Source organism: Cryptotermes secundus, unplaced genomic scaffold (assembly GCF_002891405.2).
Source record: "Cryptotermes secundus unplaced genomic scaffold, Csec_1.0 scaffold1229, whole genome shotgun sequence".
In the NCBI taxonomy this organism is placed as follows: domain Eukaryota; kingdom Metazoa; phylum Arthropoda; class Insecta; order Blattodea; family Kalotermitidae; genus Cryptotermes; species Cryptotermes secundus.
The window spans coordinates 27,940-48,372 of NW_019723925.1; the positions used below are offsets into that span (position 1 = coordinate 27,940).

A 20,433-nucleotide genomic window follows, 5' to 3' on the forward strand; every position below is an offset into this window, starting at 1 on the left:
AGTTCTGCTTAATGTCCAAGATCTGGTAAACTGAAGTGAAACGGAGGGTTTCATGGAGGTAGGCCAAGACACAAATGAGGGCTGTACAGCCAAAGGAAAAAAAAAAGAATCAAGAGGTCTGAAGGTGGTTCATTTGTAAAACTGTCTGTTCTTAACCCTTTAAAGTCCAGTACCATCTGCTTTAACATTAAAAAGAAAAACTCTTCATTAGACCATGCAGTGTGTTAATGTGCTTCATATAATTCTTACAGTAAGTAACAATTATTTCTTTATAAACCAGTGACTCGTTAATACTTATAATGGCGATTTAATGTGTTTTCTGTGAGGTAAGAATTTTTAAATTTCAGACTTCAAAGTGTTAAACACCATGTCATGGAAATGTATGGAGGAATAGAAGCATACTTCCGCACAGTTTTACGTCGGTATTAGATGGTGAGTTGATAAATTCACGCCTCGTCGGCTTTACACCCTAGGGACAAACCACAGAACCCCGAAGTCCATGGCAGAGGAGCCTGGGAGCAAACTGTTGTCTGAAATGGGAGCGAGAGAATCCGAAATTCGGCAGTCACGATGTCTATAAAAACGGCAGATGAAATGTTTCGAAGTCTTACCGTATTAGTTATTCCAGGCGTGACGCCAAAGATTCCATGAATTTTAAAGTGGGTCTTCATACATTGCTGCAACTTGTAAATATTTTCTCACTGCAAAAGCGGATTTAGTGAGGCCAGTTCTTTCCAGAAAGACTATAATTTTCAAAGAATATTCACTTAATATTCATGCTGTCATAAACTGAAATTTGTTTTCGGCGAAGAGGTCGAGACTGCGATGACACTTGGCGGCAAATCCCGTAACTACGACCACAGTTTTGTGTTATGGACATTTCTTGGGCATCCCTGTTGCCTTAGGCCTTTATGTATAGATGCATTTATTTCTTCTGCCTTTTGTATCAGGCCTTCTGGCCTGTTTACCATCATAACTAATGTGGAATTATGGAACTTGGACTCCTTGGACGGGTGATCAGCCCTTTAGCAAGGACGCTACATTTACAAGACAATACAAACATATAAAACACGCGGACAGACATCCATGCCTCGAGTGGGATTCGAATCCACGACCACAGTGTTTCAGCAGGCGGAGGCAGTTCATGCTTTAGACCGCGCGGCCACTGTGATCAGAATATATTTATTTATGGTTTGGCCGCGCCATAGCTCAAGCGGTTAGTCGCCAGCTTCCCACCGCGGCGGCCCGAGTTCTATCCCGGGTCAAGTCATGGATTTATTGTGGACAAAGTGGCACTGGGGCAGTTTCTTTTCAGAGTACTTCGGGTTCTCCTGCCAATTCTCATTCCACCGACTGCTCCACAATCACCCTCATCTATCATCTGGGGCTGGCACAATACGCCAAACAGTAGCTGCAGTACCAAGTGGACTGAGTCTCACCCGATGAGAAAAATAATAATAATATTTATGATTTATTTAACGACGCTGCCAGTAGCTCAGAATATATAGCGTGGAATGGTAGGGTGATTGTTGTCGGCCTCATTTAAGTATCATTTCGGCATTCGCTTGGAGGGAATCAGGTTAGCCGATGTCCCGACCGGAGTTCGAACTGAATACCTGAGGAATACAAGCCAGAAGCGTTATCGTTTGAGCCAACTTGCATGGTTCGGAGGGAGTGTATTTAGTTAGAACACCGTGATACAATTTGTGGTATCGATTCTGTCACTCAGTGCGGTCAGCCACGGCGAGTTGTGGACTATGAACAGACACAATAGAGGGGTTGACTTCAAGTGTGATGTTGAGGTAATGGAATATTCTCACAACCGTAGCTATTGTTGAATTTGAGACGTTGCCAGATAGTTCCCATGAACCGTAGCCCTTTGAAGCATTGATGTTCGTCTGAGTGATATATATACGTGGTACAATCATTAATTTCGTGGACTGTGGTTTTATCGCGTAATATTACAAGGTATTCACATACACTTACACAGATCCACATCGGCCCTCAAAATAATTGTCGTTGGCCGCTATGCAAGTCTGCCAACGTTGATATAGCTGCTGAAAACATTGCTGAAACATACTGGCAGGAAATTCCCATACGGCGTCTCTTATGGCATTGACGACCTCCTCGGACGACTGAAATCTATGACCACGTATCTTTGCTTTCAAGCGGTGAAAGAGAAATAAATCGCACGGTGCGAGATCAGGTGAGTACGGAGGGTGTGGCAAATCGGTGACCTGTTGCCTTGTCAGTTCCTCTTGGACAAGAACAGAGCGATATGCAGGGGCGTTGTCGTATAGCAACAGCCAATTCGTCCTATGCCAAATGTATCGCTAAGGGATTTGCCTAGTTTCTGGCAGAATTTGATGTTTGTCCGTTGTTAAAACTGCCACACTTTCGATTTACGCCACTCGCATTTAACTGCAGTACACAACAGAGGCCGTAGTTCTGCTTACACTGTTTGCACACAGCTGCCTCTTGCTGTGACGAGAGATGAACTGACAGGGTATCATATCGTGCCTCAATCTATCCGCTGTAAGGCACTGCAACGACGCTTTGCAGCCAGTCCACGAAATTATTGACTGTGGTAGTACAAAGTAGTTCTTACCTCGCAGGGAACACACTGCCACCCTAAGAGTTCTATGTTCTGGGATATAACGCCATGTGGTCCGTTGAAAGTCAACAGACCGTTGAATTTAATCGAAATGCACGGCGTTATATCCCAGAACATAGAACTCTTCATTACCACAGCTGTGAGAACCTGAAATCCTACTCACTGCATTCGGTTACAAGGAACACCTGGTTAATGCTGTTTAGGGGAATCATTACTGTTTATCGTAAGAATCTTATGAAGTACGTAAATACATTGTGTGGCCACAACGCACAGTTTGTGATTCTTAGAGGCGGTGGTACATATTGAAATCACTTGTCTTAAAGGTGTAACCGCACAGGGGTATCCGGAACTCGCTGGATACGAGGTTTTGTGTTCATCCTTACTAAATTTCTCCCCTCGAAAATCACACGTAATATTGCCAGGTATCCGGTGTTTGCGTGACTAATAAGACGGGTTTTGGATTTGATAATCGAATTTATTGGACCTTTATACAACTGGTTACAACAGTTCACAAATCGCTATCTGACACACTGTCATCTTCTTCCGACTGGACACTCTCGACTTCGTTACTCCGTTGTACTCCCTCAATTCTGATCTCAACTATAACTGACACCATTCTGATCTGTCTTCTCACTTTCCTCTGTCTTTTCTAGTCAGAGTTACTTTACTACTGGGGGTATACTGCCAATCAGTTCGTCTTGGCGACAAGCCTCTTGAGACTCACGACCAGTATTTTTTCCCCAACTTAACACTTGCGGTCATAGTCCTTATGTAACTACTTCTCCGACGATAGGATGGGTCTCGCCAGCGCAATTAATCTCAGATCCGAATCCTGCGGGACTCATGACCGCATTTTACTGTCTCAGATTCGAGACTTCCCCAACGTGGAGAGCCAGGTCCCCGTACTTAAATCCCCCAGAAACAGGGCGGCCCGGTTATATCCGCAGACACTGGGCTCCCTTTTCGTCGCCTCGTGCGACTTGCAGGACTACGGTGGAGGTATTGGACCCCGCCTCCACTCGACAATCTCCTAATGTTTTTGACATTGTTCTCCTCTTATATAGCATATCCGTATCCATGGAAGCTCCGGTTGATCACCTGTACCTCGTATTCATGGACACGTCTGGTTATCACATAGCGACGGACCGATTTCCAAGAATCTGTCTCCATGAAAATGTGTTTTGCCGTCTCCTTCCCTGGCAATGTGTCTACATGTCGCATTTCGGAAAATAGCACAAATGAAAAGAACTAAGAATTACGGGCACAAATCAATGGCTAATCAGGGCCCAATATTTCCAATTTTACAGGTGAGACTCAGTCGCCGTTACAGGGCGCAGATTGGGGCGCCAACTTTAGTGCTCCTGGAGGGCGCCACGGGACGCCTCATCACGAGTAGCGGCTGTGAGAGACTGGATGAAGATCCTGTTGGTGCTATGTTTCCGTGGACACCACGCGCCATCATAGATGTACTTAGGGAGGCCGGGCCCTATCTTCCTGGCGGTAAGAGAGCTGCTTCCAATTTGTCAGCGCCTGACAGCGAAGTTCGATACTCCGAGCTGGATGGTCTAGTCAAAGGAATATATTTCTCTGCGCACTGGGTAAGTTATATCGATACTGGTGCTTTATAATTCTCTGGGAGGATACAATAAAAAGATTGGAATTTTCTAGCAGAGCCATCATTGCAGACTTTAACAATTTAAACCTATATGATATACAAGTATCCGTTTCAGGAACTCTTTCATTCATCACATTTCTACAGTGCACACGTGTTGACCTGTACACTTCGAATAAGAGTACGTCATACCTAGTGTAGGTCACTTGCAGAAGAAATGTCCTGAGTGAATTACGTATGTCTGCAGAGTTCTGTCTTATCGAACCGGGTCTTGTCAAGTGGGATTTGTGGTGGGCAAAGTGGCGCTGCGACGGGTTTTCTCCGAGTACTTCGATTTCCCCTGCCAATCTTCATCCCACCAAATTCTCCATCATCATAATCACCCAGGGCATGTACAATACGCCAAACAGTGGCCGCCGTGCCGAGTGGACTCAGTTGGACTCCCCCCCCCCCCCAATTAAGCGAAACGTGTAATACGCCAGAGTTACTCTACGACTGGCGGTTTACCGCCAATCAGTTCGTCTTGGCGTCAAGTCTCTTGACACTCACGACCAGAGTTTTTTTTTTTCAACTGAACTCTTGTGATAATCAGGGCGTGAAGCTGACCACCTCCAACTAGTGCCGAGGTCAAGAAAATGTGGAAATATACATCCACTCTCCCATACGTCTTTATGGCGTAGTGCTTAATTAGTTACGCACAAGGACAACTTTATCTTTACTTTACTCTTGCGATAATCGTCCTTATGTAACATCCCAGGAGATAGAACTCATCACAACCACCGCTGTGAGAAGCTCAGGTCCTGCATATGTCTGAATATTTCACCGATGTATGAATACCAGAAGCATGTGGAAAACAGATTCAAGTTGAGCTCCGTGGCAGATGGAATATATAAGAGCACGGATGTTGGCAATGACACTGGACTCATTTAAATCCAGCCCACATTATCACGCCCTTTCCCTTAAGATCCGTGTTCCTCTGCGTTATGCACGTTGCGACGATCGAGTTTCTGATTTGATCTCCCTAATAACACAGATGAAGAACACAACGAATGTCGCTCATTGCTTAACACGGACGGGAACAAGTGCTACATGCAAAATCTGGAGAGAACCCGTAATATCAGATAAAAAGTAAAGCTATCCCCGTAACAGGCCATGAAGGCCCATAGGGTTGTCAGACGTCGAGGCTCCCGAATTACCTAGATAATCGGTTCACAGATGGCAGTGAGGTTGTCAGCCTTACGCGCTGGCAGCCCTTTACCCCCCAGGAAGGTACCTGGTACTCATTTCTGTTAGAGGCTGAGTTCACCCCAGGGCCATTGTACGGCTGGAAGGATTAGGTCAATTGAAAAAATCCACCTCATAGGGACTCGACCTTCAGGCTTGTAGCATAGTGTCTCAACCAACTACGCTACGGCGTCCCCCCCCCCGTAATATCAGATACGTTTTAAATTAAGACTTAATACTTGCTTCGTCATCTCACTCTTCAGCCCTGCAGATGGAGATAGTATGTTTCTCCTAAAAATCCGGATACTTCTACCACACTACACGGCGGCACATCCCAGAATGTATTCATCACTATGAATCTTGTTAGAGCATTCTGCATTGTGCGTCATACATTGTTTGAGGATTTATATTTTTCAAAATTTAAAATATATAGTTTTATAAATTTCGACGTTTCGGGTCTGTCTTCAGGGAAAATGGTGAAGAAAAGAGGAGATGTATATTCTGTAAGGTGCGTTATGTAAACCCATTCAACGTCATGACCTTCATACCTGGTTTTGAGAAGACCGGTTCACAGGATACGGTGTTATTTATATAAGTGAACAGCGACCTGAAACTCAGTAGGCCACTAATGTGAGTTGATGCAGAGGCTAACCTAAATCACTCAGCCGAAGAGGCGAGGCTGTCCCGAATGCTAATCTTGATAATCGATCGGTTGAAAACATCCAGTATAACACAGCTTTGTGTTGTTACAGTGTCCACCCTGCAAAGCTTTCACTCCCCAACTCGTCGAGACGTACAGCAAACTCCGGGCGAGAGGACATAACTTCGAGGTGATATTCGTCAGCTCCGACAGGTAGGCCACACAAACTTCCTCACTGAAGTTAAGCTTAGTTTGCACACAAGAGGATGCTACTGAGACCAGTTTCTTGGGGTGGACTGAATCCACTTGGTACTTCGGCCACTGTTTGGACTATTGCACCGGCCCCAGATGATAGATGATGGTTATTGTGGAGCAGTTGATGGAATGAAAATTGGCAGGGAAAACCGAAGTACTCGGAGAAAAACTTCCTCAGTGCCACTTTGTTCACCACAAATCTCACATGGCCTGACTCGGGCTCGAACCCGGGCCGCCGCGGTGTGCAGCCAGCGATCAACGCCTGAGCTATGACCCCAACTGAGACTATATGTTAGCTGTATGTGTATGTAGTTCTCTGCTGAAGATAAGTTGGAGCACTTCCTCTACACTCGTTGGTTTCTAAACTGGGAGGCGTTTCCACGGGGGAGGCGCATGAGTTCATGATAAGAAAATTTAAATATCAGAGCCAGATGAGATAATTGATTTTTGTCGCATGTTTCGTGAGCATCCCCCAGAATTTTTTAATCTATATGTAAAGAAATAGGGGCACGCGGTAGCGTAGTTGGTTGAGGCACTATTCTACAAGCCGGAAGGTCGCGGGTTCAAGTCCTGATGAGGTCATTCGATTTTTTCTTCAATTGACCTAATCCTTCCAGCCGCACTATGGGCCTGGGGTCGACTCAGCCTCTAACAGAAATGAGTACCAGGAATCTTCCTTGCGGTAAAGGGCGGCCGGCGCGTAAGGCTGACAGCCTCACTGCTATCTGTGAGATGACTGTCTAGAAAAAGTGGGAACCTCAACATCTCACAACTCTATGGGCCTCCATGGCCTGTTACAGGGATAGCTTTACTTTACTTCACTTACGTTTATGTAAAGAAATAAGCGATTATATTTCAACATTTTTGGGCATGACATCGCCGAATGAAGTGGACGATGTAGCGTATTCATTTTAACATTTTGCATTCTTGACTCTCGGTTTTCGATCGATACTAATTTCGAGTTAGTTGACCATAAACAACAATTCACATAATATGTTACTGTAGACGGGGGTTTGGATTGGATATTGGATTTATTGACCACTTAAATGTAGTAACTACGAATAATTATAATACTATCGCTGTTTTCACACATCGCAAAATCACGTTAAGTCTTTTCCAGTCCGCACTGTCTTCACTAGTAGTTGCCTGGTAACGACTTCTAACAATGGCTCTTTCCTCTGCTACTGGGCTCAAGTCCTGTCTGTACGGCGGCTCCCTTCTAATTACCTATTTTTCTTCGGCTGTCTTCCATATAACTCCTTTGCACGGACCGAGTATAAAACACCGCTTCCAACAGTACTTCTATTGCATGCGTATCCGTTGCAGCGGGAACGTGTTTACCAAGCCATTGCCTGAAAACGGTTCTGGTATATTTTCTTATCTCGCGGTCGTTGCATAGTAACAGCTGTACACGCCACAATAATATAAATATGGGTGCAAAAAGATACATTTATTTCAGTAAAACATGGGAAAAGAGCACAAAGTTATAGTGGAAGTTTGGGGAGCACTGCTGCAGAATGTTATCTTAGTATCGGAAATTCAAAATAAATTTTTTAACGAAATTAATATTTCCATAATGTCTTTAGTAGTATCTGATTTACAGTGCACCTGTAAGCTTATTTTCTGTCTATTCTTCTCTCTCTAATCTCCTCTTCCTTCCCGCCTCTATTCGTGTGTTTAATCACGTATTTATTGCCTGGTAGTCTTCAAAGCCTCATTCACATGTCTCCCAGGTCTCCATGTTACCCTTCGTCCTGTAGGTTTATTACTCCACGCCGAGCACCAAACTGAAGCATGGAACAAGCCAAATGGGATGCGTCTTGTGTTCATTGCTTGACTAGCGTACCTCAGACCAGTGTTCCGCAACCGGTGTGCCGTCACAAGGTGAAAGTGTGACGCGAACTTTTACCTATTATAAGAAATTAACTGTCGAATTTTATTCGTTTCATCTTATCTCTGTTACCTTTTTTCATATGCTTGTATTTTATTCTCAGCTACTGTACTGATTAAACAAGATGATGCTTGTTCATTCTTTATTACATTCTGTTATTTTTTATGTACAGTAATATTGTATTCTAAGAAATTAAGCGTAAATTATTTACTCACAGTTGTTGTTATATCATAGTATTATTATTGATTTATTTTTATTTTTCTCGCATCTACGCAGCTTCTTTGATATGCTCGCCGCATGTTCTGTGTACGTGCTTTTCCCTAAAACTGCAGGGATTAGCAAGGGTTTCCCAGTCTTTTATAACGCTGTTTGGGTATTTGCCCCTGTTTGTTAGAAGTTAGAGCTCATTCAACTTTATGACTTTCTTCCTGTAACGATGCAACCACCGACTGTTGGACTTCATTTAAAATTATAAATATTTCAAAAATAAGTCGGTATAGTGTCACTTCTTCCGTTTGAAGAGTAGAGATCCCGCGTTTTACAGTGTTTCAGTTCTATCACAGCTGTGCTCTGAAGTAGTTCGCAAATTTTTGTTGCTAGTTAGAGAATTACAGATGGGTCGTTTGAGATGTCCCCGACTGTATGGCCACTTGCTGACGGCAATAAAGTGGTGATGGACACAATTAAAGAACACTTAGAAATGCTGCAGCAGAAATTCAATAAGTATTTTGGAGAGAGTGTACAAGATTCCGACTGGGTTCGCCATCCATTTGTTGTGAATTCAGAACATCTTACGGTTAATATACAAGAGGAACTCGGACATGAAAAAGCAGACAGAACATTGAAAATAAAACGTCTCGATGTGCCTTTGGATACGTTTTGGTTGGCAATAAGGAGTGGATACCCGGCTATCTCCGAGATGGCAGTTAATGTGTTACTGCCATTTTCAACTACATATTTGTGTGAAGTGGGCTTCTCGACGTTAACTGAAATTAAGACATCAAAGAGGGAGCGGCTCAAATCCATCGATGAAGAAATGAGACTTGCGTTGTCAACGATTCCACCACGGATCAGTCGCCTGTGTGCAGCTACGCAGGCGCAAGTATCACATTGAGGGTATGGGTAGAATTACTGTATTTTCTTTAATAGTTATAGAAGTGTATTTTCTGCACTCTACAGTGAATTAAAGTTCATTAATTGTTAATAAATTTCATGAGTCGATTTCTGTTTAATGATAATAATAATATAATAATAAGTTGATCACGATACGTATTTATATTAATTGTCTGATATGCGTTTTTGAGGGGAATAACATTTTGGTGTGCCGTGTTGAGTCATGGATACTTCATGGTGTGCCGCGAGTAGAAAAGGGTTGTGGAACACTGCCTTAGACCCTGAAGGTGGAGGCAGTATGTTACACGGCGTCACCTCCCACAAGGCAGTAGTCTTCATACTTTTACTGAACGGAAATAGAATCAGATTCAGAAACGTCGTATTTTAGCCAAGGGGCACTAAGGCTACAAGTAGGAAGGTCGCGGGTTCGATTCCTGGTGAGATCATTGGATTCTTAAATTGACCTAATCCTTCCAGCTGCACTGTGGTCCTGGGGAAAGGCTGACAATTTTACCGCCATCTGTGAGCCGATTGTCTAGAACATGTGGGAGCCTCGACGTCTCACAACCCTGTGGGCCTCTTAGCCTGTTACATGAATAGCTTTACTTTTTTGTATTTCAACCAAAAACGACAAATGCATAACGTACGGGGCAGCCTAATATCGCGCCCCCATTAAACTTTCTAGATTTATCATACCCACGGATGTAAAGTTTCTGAACTTTCCCGTCTTTCATGATACGAACTCTTTCCCTAAAAAAAGAGTTTTCATGAATCGAGTGTTTTCTTTCTCTCGTCGTTCTAGTTCTAAAAACTAAGAAGTTTAAGTGGGTTATGTAAATTTAGCACAAATTAAGCAGAAAACACTGAACTCGTTTTCTGTGCAAAGTATTCCAATTAAATTCCTAATCTTCCTGCCTTTCATTAGAAAGAAAAACGATATTCTTTACTCCGCGTTTCTTTCCCCGTGCCTTCTGGTTCTTCTCTTCTATGGTTTCTCCAATACTTTGTAGTTCGCATCCCAAAGCAGAATGGAAACAAAGCTAGAACATCTGGTACTCACAGATACGCCCATTCGGATGGCCGGCAGAGTTTCACAGGTTCAGCCGACTGCTCTAACGTTACGAAACATGAGATGAATAGCAATTTAGAAGTGGCTTTAACATGTCTGTTCATCCAACAGAACTCGGAGAAGGGAGGGCGGTACACGAGGTCGGAGCGAATTGTATAATGAGGAGCTTCATAATTTATAATCTTCAAATAATATTGTAACGATTTGATCAACGCGTTGCCAGGCAACAGCTCTGTAAACACGGTCCAACACGTAACAATAGATGAGGCTGTGTTTTCTATGTTGCTCGCGCTGAGTAGCGGCGGAACAACAGAGTTATGCAACCCGTTTCTAAGAAACGACTTGGTAAACACACTTCCGCGTAAGCGATGGCATCATCAATAGAGACGGTGTTTTATATGGGGTCTGTGCAGAGTGCTTATAAGAGAAGCGAACGCTACTGCATGCCACTCTTCATGGCATAGTGCTTAATTAATTAAGCACAGGGATAACTTTACCATTACCTGCTAGATAAAGATATTGTACACGGTCAGCTTGATGCAGCGGTTCGCTGAAACCAGTAGCTGGATTATATTGAAGGCAGAACCCATACCAGTTCTTCCACATTTTATGACGCCCGTCCGCTCCCCCCTCCCCCCCCCCCCCCCCCCCCCCCCCNGGTGCTGCACACCCTCAGGACCACGCTCCAGTCAATAAAATGCATGCATGCACGTATGTGGGTGGTCTATGTAGTAAGGGGCACTGGAGCGCGCGCACACAACTGATGCGATGAACGGACGGACTCGGGAGGAAACGGAGTAGTTACGCGTAATTAATATCGTGGTATGTGAAGTGTATGAAAGTGTAAGCTGCACAGTTAATTTGCATTTGTTGAATTTGTTCTCACATCTTTGGAAGAATACTACCGTCTTCAGGGATGTTATGCTGTGTAGTGTGGTGGAAATTTGCCGACGTTTCGTAGGATCGTAACTGCCTCCTTCCTCAAGGCCGAAGAGTAAGCCAAGTGAACAACAATCAGCAAGCAGAGTGAGACTGGTGGATGCGTCTGAGACAGGAGAGCCAACGTCACGGCGAAGAATCAAACCGAGCGTCCCCAGAATACGAACCTATAGTGTAGCGCTCAGCTAGCCTGCTCAGTAATATATGGCTCGCAAAATAACCTGCTATTATTAGATTCTAAAGGGCTCTGACGATGGTAGAAGACACGCAGATTTATTGGGTTTTCGGACTTTTTCCATCGTCCGGAATTTTAGGTAATAGAGGACACGACGTTTCGGAAACTGGATCTGTTTCCGTCTTCAGGTGAGAAAGTAAGACACCTACTCAGTTGGGCCCCTTAGAAAAAGCTAATCTCAGTCACTGGATTGAGATTACATATTTGTTTCTTTCGCAAGGCTGCCGGGGCCCACAGTCACGTTGACATGGGCCCACATGGCTACCGAATACAAATGAAGGCCAATTGCTGTGTAAAATGGAGATGTTTCAAACCGCGCCTCTCGTTCGCATTCCAGACATCAGAAAAACTACGGAGCTTCGTGGTCGAGTGGATATCATTTCTCCTTCATCCTCCGGAGGTCACGGCTTCTAATATCGGCAACCGTTCATCCTGACAGAGGTTTTCCTTTTTTGTGGTTTCTCTGTCTCTACCAACAAATTCCTGGATAATGCATCTAGCTAGGCCAGATGTCCAGATCACCATGCACTGCAGCCGTCCGCCGACTTACAGTTGCCACGACTGTCGCTCGAGCTTGAGTTCTTTCTCTCAGGGATATGGGTGCTTNTGACAGAGGTTTTCCTTTTTTGTGGTTTCTCTGTCTCTACCAACAAATTCCTGGATAATGCATCTAGCTAGGCCAAATGTCCAGATCACCATGCACTGATCATCAGATCTCTCGACGCTGTACAGCATCAACTACTGACAGTGATGTAAAATTGGATTACTGACACTAGAAGCGGTTGGTGACGTTGCGTAAACGTAAAACAGGTAAACTTGTCCCTGTGCTTAACTAATTAAGCACTACGCCATGAAGGTGTATGAGGGAGTGGATGTATAGATCCACATTTTCTTGACCTTGGCACTAGCTGGAGGTGAGTGGTCAGATTCACGTCCCGGTCGCTTTACTCCCGATGAAAGAGCCCCGGGTACCCACTGGATAGGAGGCTGGGTGGGCCCTAGAGCCGGTCTGGACGACGCAAAATGGTAAAAGATAAAGTTTTCCCTGTGCTTAAATAATTAAGTACTACGCCATGAAGGCGTAAGCATTCGCCTTGAGGGACTGAAGAAAACGTCGGAATTTCTGTCATGATAATTGGTGCCTCGACCGAGAGTCGAATGATACGAAGTAAAAAAATGGGGAGGTGGGCGGGCAAACATGTGTGAATGATAAAAGAAAATATGGAAACAAAACAAACTCCGTGGCCTGTAGTCCTCAAACGAACTATATCGACCAAGCGACCGCCGCTTTTCGGCGAAGTTAGTGCCAACTTTTGCGGATAGAGGGTGTCACGTAATCAGAGCAACGGATCCCCACGGCCAAAAGATGGAAACGTGGTATAAATATCAGTAAAAATGTTCCACGGTGGATTGCTATCGACGTAGGAAGTCCTACATAGGCTTCGGAGGCATGTGCTGCCTCTGTCTTGAGGGTCGAAGTGAATACAGGGTGTTCCAGAAGGAAAGATCAATATTCTGGGAGGTCATAGTATCGGTCATTCTAAGCAAAATAGTTTATATATACATGTGTCTTATTATGAACGGTTTCCGAGATAGATCTGTTTCACTGCGCACTGTACACGCGAGCAACACGCCCTGTCCTCACACGAGTTGCAAAGTGCATTGATGTTGACGGTGGAATTTTCGATATACTCGGTAAAATGTACCAACTTCGTCACTTGAACAATAAATTGGCAGCAGATCTTACACTGGTACAGACAAAGAAAGACTATACATAAAGGGAACACTACAAAACAAAGTACATACAATAAACAGGGTGCACACAGTACAAATCCAAACATATAAAGTCACACAATGGCAGACACCTGCTCAAGCTGGTTCTTCGCTCGCGGATTTTTCTACCCTGAATACTGAGGCGATACGTTCCTCCGAGACGTCGGTTAACACAATATCTACACGGCGCTACATTCCAGAAGACGGCATTCTTCATAGTCACCGCCGTGAAAACCTCAGCTCTTACGTAGATGTCTTAGCATATGGAAAGGCAAAAGATGTGGACTATTTCTCGAGAAACTCGCAGTCGAAATTGCGGTGAATTATAAGCAGGGCTTCCTTTTTCTCACTATCTTCGCCTCATTCCATTGCATTAAACTAAGCTTATTAAAAGAAACGAGCCTTTTATCGCAAGCTATAAAATTAATATACAGTTCATGAGAAAATTTTATTAATGCGTGGTTGAGCTCTTATCCTGTGCACAAATTTAAAACTTTATAAACACATCCGCATAAATTCCCGCATTATTACGGGTCCTAACTGTAGATTCAGCATCGTAATTATACCGTACACACGGTGATGGTGGTTGGATTGCATATTCCACGGGGGCGTTAATTTCATCGAGTGTCGTTATTTACGTTGTAATGACGATAAAGCATTACTGATAACACTTAATTACAAAGCTCGGGTCCATTACAAAAACAGCAATTTTTAAATCATGCTAATTCCTGTAATTTTGATTTCACACCAGCAGAGTTAATAAATGAAATGAAGTCAAATGTAATGCAGAGGAACCTTTGCCCTCAGACTACACAGCAAACAAACAAACTTCGTGGCCTGTAGTTTTCAAGGGAACTATACCGACCGAGCGACCGCCGCTTGTCGGCGAAGTTAGTGACAACTGTAGCGGATAGAGGGTGTCGCGTGGTCAGCGCAACGAATTCCCACTGCCGTTAATCTAGGTTTTCTAGACCTGCAACAGCAGAATAATGAACTACTGCACTGTACAAAGTCTTCGGAAGTCTCATTACAGCGTGCACAAGAGCCATCGAACCGGTTGAATTCGGTCCAAATTTTCAAGCCCAGTTTATTTAAGATCAATTTTAATATTATTCTCTCTCCCCCACCCTCCTTATGCCTAGTTTTCCCAAGCGACCTTTTCAGTTCGGGCTGGCCATCTGAAACTCATATTCCGCATTTGTGCTGCATGTCCCGTAAATTCATTCCTCTTGATTTGTTCGTGGAAGTAATGTTTGGTTAATACTGCAAATCATGAAGGTCCTGTAATACATATATGGGGTCAAAAATTTTAAATTCAGTAACGCGTTTCAAAATATCCTCCTAATTCCACAGTTTCGTAGGGCAAACTTTACAGCAGGCCTGCAGTATGTAACTGGCAGGCTATAATTTTTTTTCACAAAAATTTCAAATTATTGACCACAGCAATAATACGTTATAGTTCCAGTACATAACGAGAAACGTGATGGGTTATAGAAGTTAGTTACTGCTGTTACAGAACAGTGGGGCTCTTTGGGTGGAGCTCGTGACGTGCGGCTCGGGAGGGGGATCCACGAAATGCGTACAAAATGTTTATGTGAATATACTCGTATATTTTGAAACGTTTATCTAGAAACCGATTATGAGGATGGGAAATGAATGTAACATGTTTTGTTTCGTGTTCATNGTTTCGTGTCCATTGATGGGTGTTGAGTTGTCAGGTTGTTTTAGTACACTGTTAATTAGTAACGTAAGGAACTTTGGGTGGAAATACGGTATAGAGCGAAGATGATTTCTTTTCCGAGCGTGCACTCAGATGAAAGACTCAGACGCTGCTCCCGTAAACTCAGGCCGAACCCTAATGCACAGATTCTCACGAATATTCTGTGGGCTGAGTAGGTAAAAGGTAAGGTTGTCCCTGTGTTTAACTAATCAAACACTTCGCCATGAAGGCGTATGGGGTAGTGGAGGTATAGATCCACATTTTCTTGACCTCGGCACTAGCTGGAGGTGAGTGGTCAGCTTCACGCCCCTGCCGCTTTACCCCCGGGGAAAGAACCTGAGGTATCCACTGGATAAGGAGGCTGCGTGGGCCCCAGAGCCGGTCTCTGACTCTACCGGGATTCGAACTCCGAACCCTCGGTCATCCATCCGGTAGGTAGTCGCTATACCGACTACGCTATCCCAGCTCACAGACTGGATAGGGAGTGTATTTAAAAATTAAGGACAAAAAAGTAAAGAGCTACTAAATACTTTAAACACTTTGCTGCCTTAATCAGGACTGTGATTCTTTCTGCCAAAGTTAGTTTCACTGGTAGCTTGAAGCTGGAGGAGCAGAGTTACAGTACACGTTTAACTTTCCCGTTATGCGGATTTCACAGTGGGGGTTCTACGTGGGGAGTTGAAACAACTTGTAATTCTAAACGCAGGAAAGTTTTCGCAGTTGGGAGAGGCGAGATGCAAGAAGCGGACCTAGTACTTATAATTGCATTCAACCAAGTGCGTGACATCTTCTGTTCAAAAATTATTACCGAGTCGCTTCAGAGGGAAATATACGAGTACGTAGGGAAGCGAAATTAGGTTTATTGTTATCTATTGCGGGTTTCGCCATAGCATAAAATGAGATGGTTTTGTATGAAAGATTATTAATGCCGTCCAGTGTGATTGATAGATGTGGCGTTCTTCAATCTTTCATCCTTTACATGTTTCGGTCGGAGCGACCGTCTCCAGAAGAACATTATCAATACATTCCGAAACCACCATTGCAGTGTCATTGGTCTTTATCAATATAAAAAAACTCCGTTGTTTTAGTCCGCAAACGAACTATACCAACCGAGCGACCGCCGCTTGTCGGCGAAGTTAGTGCCAAATTTAGCGGATAGAGAGTGTCGCGTGGTCAGCGCAACGAATCCCCACGGCCGTTAATTTCGGGTTTCTAGACTGCAGCCGCTATTTCCTTGAAATAGCTCCACAATTATCCTCACGAGGCTGAGTGGACCCCGTTCCAGACCCACTACTTCTCAGAAAATCTTATAGCGCCGGGAGTCGAACCCAGACCTCTGGATCTGTAGCCAGGAACTGTGACCACTAGACCATAGAGGTTTACAGAAATTACTATTGCAATATCATAGATATAAAATATTACCCTCTAACAATTATTACGATGTGCATGAATTTATTAAACATTATAAATCATTATAATTCGTCTATTTGCAAAGTGTTTAAAAAACTTTTTTGTTAAAATCTAGAACCAATTTGGTTCGTGTCCTTTATACTGCCTCTCTTTGAAGGAAGTTGAGTGTCTACCGCGTCGTTGTTCCGTTGTTTGAAGAATAGGACTCCTTTATTGTCGTTGTCCATTTCAGGCTACGCTGTGTTGGTGCTAGTATGACGGACCAGGAAGCTTTCTTTTGCTTTCGAGTATTGAAAATATCATAGCGTGAAGTATATTTCCCATACGTCTTTACGGCCTGGTGCTTAATTAATTGAACGCAGGAACAGCTTTACCTTTTAACCGTCAGGCCTTGAAGGCGTATGTTACGCAGATCGGCGTGCCTTCATCCACACGCCCCGATCCGTTTATCCATGGTACCTGCATGAGGCCCAAACTGGGTGGCGAACAGAAAAGCCTATGGGCCTCTGGAGAATCGAATCCTGGTCGTTTAGCCTGTATTGAATCATTTTACTGACTGAGTTATCCCATCCCATAATATATCACCCAATAGAAATACATCCTTGACCAATCAGGAAACGTGTTACGAAATATCTCATCTGCTTTTAAATTACCCTGACTGTGTAGGATATCGATTAGAGCAAAAATGGCACAAGGTTTGCAGAGAGATACAGAACGAAAGCCATGCCAGTTTCCAAGGTAGGTTCAAAAACCTCCGGCAGTTAACTGCCTGTTAAATTGTGTCACATACTATATGTACATTTGTATGCTTGTTTCTATAATATTTATATGTAAACTAAGGGCGGTATCGCACTAGGATGCCAACGGGAGGCCATGGCGCAGCTGCCAGCATCTCGGCCAAACTCACTGTATTAATTTAGTAGTCATGCTACGTTTGGGACATCGCTTTGTATGGGGCTGAAACTTGGACACTTAGGGCAGTAGATCAGAAACATCTGGAAAGTTTCGAAATGTGGTGTTGGAGAAGGATGGAGAAGATCAGTTGGACCGATTATGTGAGAAGAAGAAGTGTTAATTAGAGTCAGTGAGCAGAGGAATNCTGGCATCGCTGCCAACCAAGATGCCACATGCTACTGCTGCTGGCATCGCTGCCAACCAAGATGCCACATGCTACTGCTGCTGGCATCGCTGCCAACCAAGATGCCACATGCTACTGCTGCTGGCATCGCTGCCAACCAAGATGCCACATGCTACTGCTGCTGGCATCGCTGCCAACCAAGATGCCACATGCTACTGCTGCTGGCATCGCTGCCAACCAAGATGCCACATGCTACTGCTGCTGGCATCGCTGCCAACCAAGATGCCACATGCTACTGCTGCTGGCATCGCTGCCAACCAAGATGCCACATGCTACTGCTGCTGGCATCGCTGCCAACCAAGATGCCACATGCTACTGCTGCTGGCATCGCTGCCAACCAAGATGCCACATGCTACTGCTGCTGGCATCGCTGCCAACCAAGATGCCACATGCTACTGCTGCTGGCATCGCTGCCACGAAGGTAAAGGCCAAATCAACATCACATGACAGTCTGAGGCCAGTCCGTTGACGTCCATGCGAGTATTCTGGCAGCTGGACGCCATGGCATCCTAGTGCGATACCGACCGAAATGAATTATGTCGCTTCGAACGGATGGGCAGTTTTGAGCTCAGTTGATATAGCGACTAGGCTGAGCTCTGGAAGGCCGGCAGCGGAGATTTCTCTTATCTCCACTGCATTCATACCGCTTCTGAGGCTCATCCTGTCTCTTGCTCAGTGGGTGAAGGGGGGTAAAGCAGGCATGGCATGAACGTGACCGGTTAGTTACCTCTATCAGATGCAGAGGTTAAGAATGTGTGGTGTTATACCTCCACTCCCCCACGTTTTCGTGGCGTGCTGCTTAATTAATTTAATGTTTACTGTGAAGGATGTGAAAGGAATCTGTCGGCGCCTACTTTAAAGCAGTACACAGTATTACTTGAAGGAACAGAGGAAAATCCTTCCTTCCAAATCCCTTCTAACTCGCCATATAACTATCATCCTACCATAAAAGGTAAGGTAAAACTATCCCTGTAACAGACCGCGGAGGTCCATAGGATTGTGAGACGTCGAGGCTCCCACATTTTCTAGACAGTCCGCTCACAGATGGCGATAAGGTTGTCAGCCGTTAGGGGTGAGACTGGGTTCACTAGGTACGTCGGCCACTAATTGGCCTACTCTACCAAACCCGGATGATGGATGATGAGTGTGGAGAAGTAGGTGGAATGAAAATTGGCAGGGGAAACCTAAGTACTCGGAGAAAACCTGCTCCGGTGCCACTTTGTCCACCACAAATCCCACTTGACCTGACCTGGGCTCGAACCCGGAAAACCGGCTAGTAACCGCCTGAGCTATGGCACGGCTTATCATTCACGTATATTAAATATTCCAAAAATACATTCAATTTAGAGCGAAGTGTCAGTTTTTATTCACACTGTAGAGATCAAGGCATGTAACTCAGATTGAGTTACGATGTAGCTACAAAAAAAATATGCATATGAATAAGTGTTGGGGTGCTCTTATCACACTCATTGCATCTGTATCAGCGGGTACGGCTTCAACACCTGCGCAGCTGTCAGCGCTGTGTCCCCTGCGTAGGGTAAACGGTTCTAAAGGGTAGCTCCCCCTTCACTTGTATTGACACTTCAGGAGCAGTCGAGGTGGAGGAAACAGATAAATTGCAGGGAGAGTAAAAACAGTCTTATGGCTCCATTTAAATAGTAGAGGCCTGTACGTAATGTGTGCGCGTCATTAGAGACCAGCATGCGCTGGACATGTAGCACGGATAGGGACATGCTAAAGGCATACGAATATTGATCAGAAGTTCTGAAGGAAAGAGCCTGTTTGGGAAACCTAGAGAACATTAAAACAGGACATGTAGCACGGATAGGGACATGCTAAAAGCATACGAATATTGGTCAGAAATTCTAATGGAAAGAGACTGTTTGGGAAAGCTAGAGAACATTAAAACAGATCTTATAACAGTGGTATACCGAGCGGGTTGGCGTAGCGGTAACACTCTAGACTTGTAATCGGGAGGTTCTGGATCCGAATCTCAAACTGGGCAGCAGCCATCCTGACGAAGGGTTCTCATGATTTTCCCTAGTTCCTCCAGTTACGCTACGATCGCTTCCTTCCAAACCATCCGATGCCGTGTAGTCTAGCTACTGGCAGTGTCTGGCTGAGCCGGGATAGCTCAGTATAGCGACGGGCTACAGGCTCGAGGGACGGGGTTCGATTTTCTCTTCTACATAGTTTCCAGACCAGCTATGGACCTCACCCAGCTCCTATATAATGGGTACTGTGGGCTATTTCCCTGGGGATAAAGTGACCGGGGCGCGAAGCTGACGACTCATCTTCATCTAGTGCTGAGGTTAAGGATGGTGAAGCTTCTACTTCCCGTAACCCATTCCTCCCTAGCGCTATGTTTTGAGACGCCTGTAATATCTTGTTGGACATGTTCAAAATATTCTTTACTAACGCTACAGAAACTGTGAACTGTGAGGCAGTCATGGCGGTGACTATGAATATTGCCACCGCCGTGTAGCCTTCCGTTTAGTTAACGTGTTTCTTCCATCATCAGAGTAGAACAGGCGTTATATCCTGAAGGTGGTGGCAGCAGGTTCCTCCGAAACGTTGATAATGATCTACCAGATTACACAGTGAAATAAGTAATGCTAATAGAAAATATTATTTGCTTATGAGTAAAATAGGCAAAACCACAACAGTAAGACTTCAGGGTTCGATCCATGGACCTTTCTAGTGTAAGCGAACGATGCAGCAGGCCTCAGAAGGGTGGGGTTGTATATTAATGGCACATATGCCATTATTGCGCGTTGATGTGATCTGTAATGTTCATGGG

The 20,433-nt window shown here is 44.5% G+C and overlaps 1 protein-coding gene across 1 annotated transcript in view; it reads left to right on the plus strand.

Moving 5' to 3' along the window:
* The first annotated feature begins 3,885 nt into the window (after positions 1 to 3,885).
* The window catches only part of LOC111862178 (nucleoredoxin), a 39,747-nt gene continuing 23,199 nt past the window's right edge, over positions 3,886 to 20,433 (plus strand). The window contains exons 1-2 of the mRNA XM_023847362.2: positions 3,886 to 4,212; positions 6,203 to 6,303. Coding sequence (XP_023703130.1) covers positions 3,886 to 4,212; positions 6,203 to 6,303 — 428 coding nt within the window. The remainder of the gene's footprint in view (positions 4,213 to 6,202; positions 6,304 to 20,433) is intronic.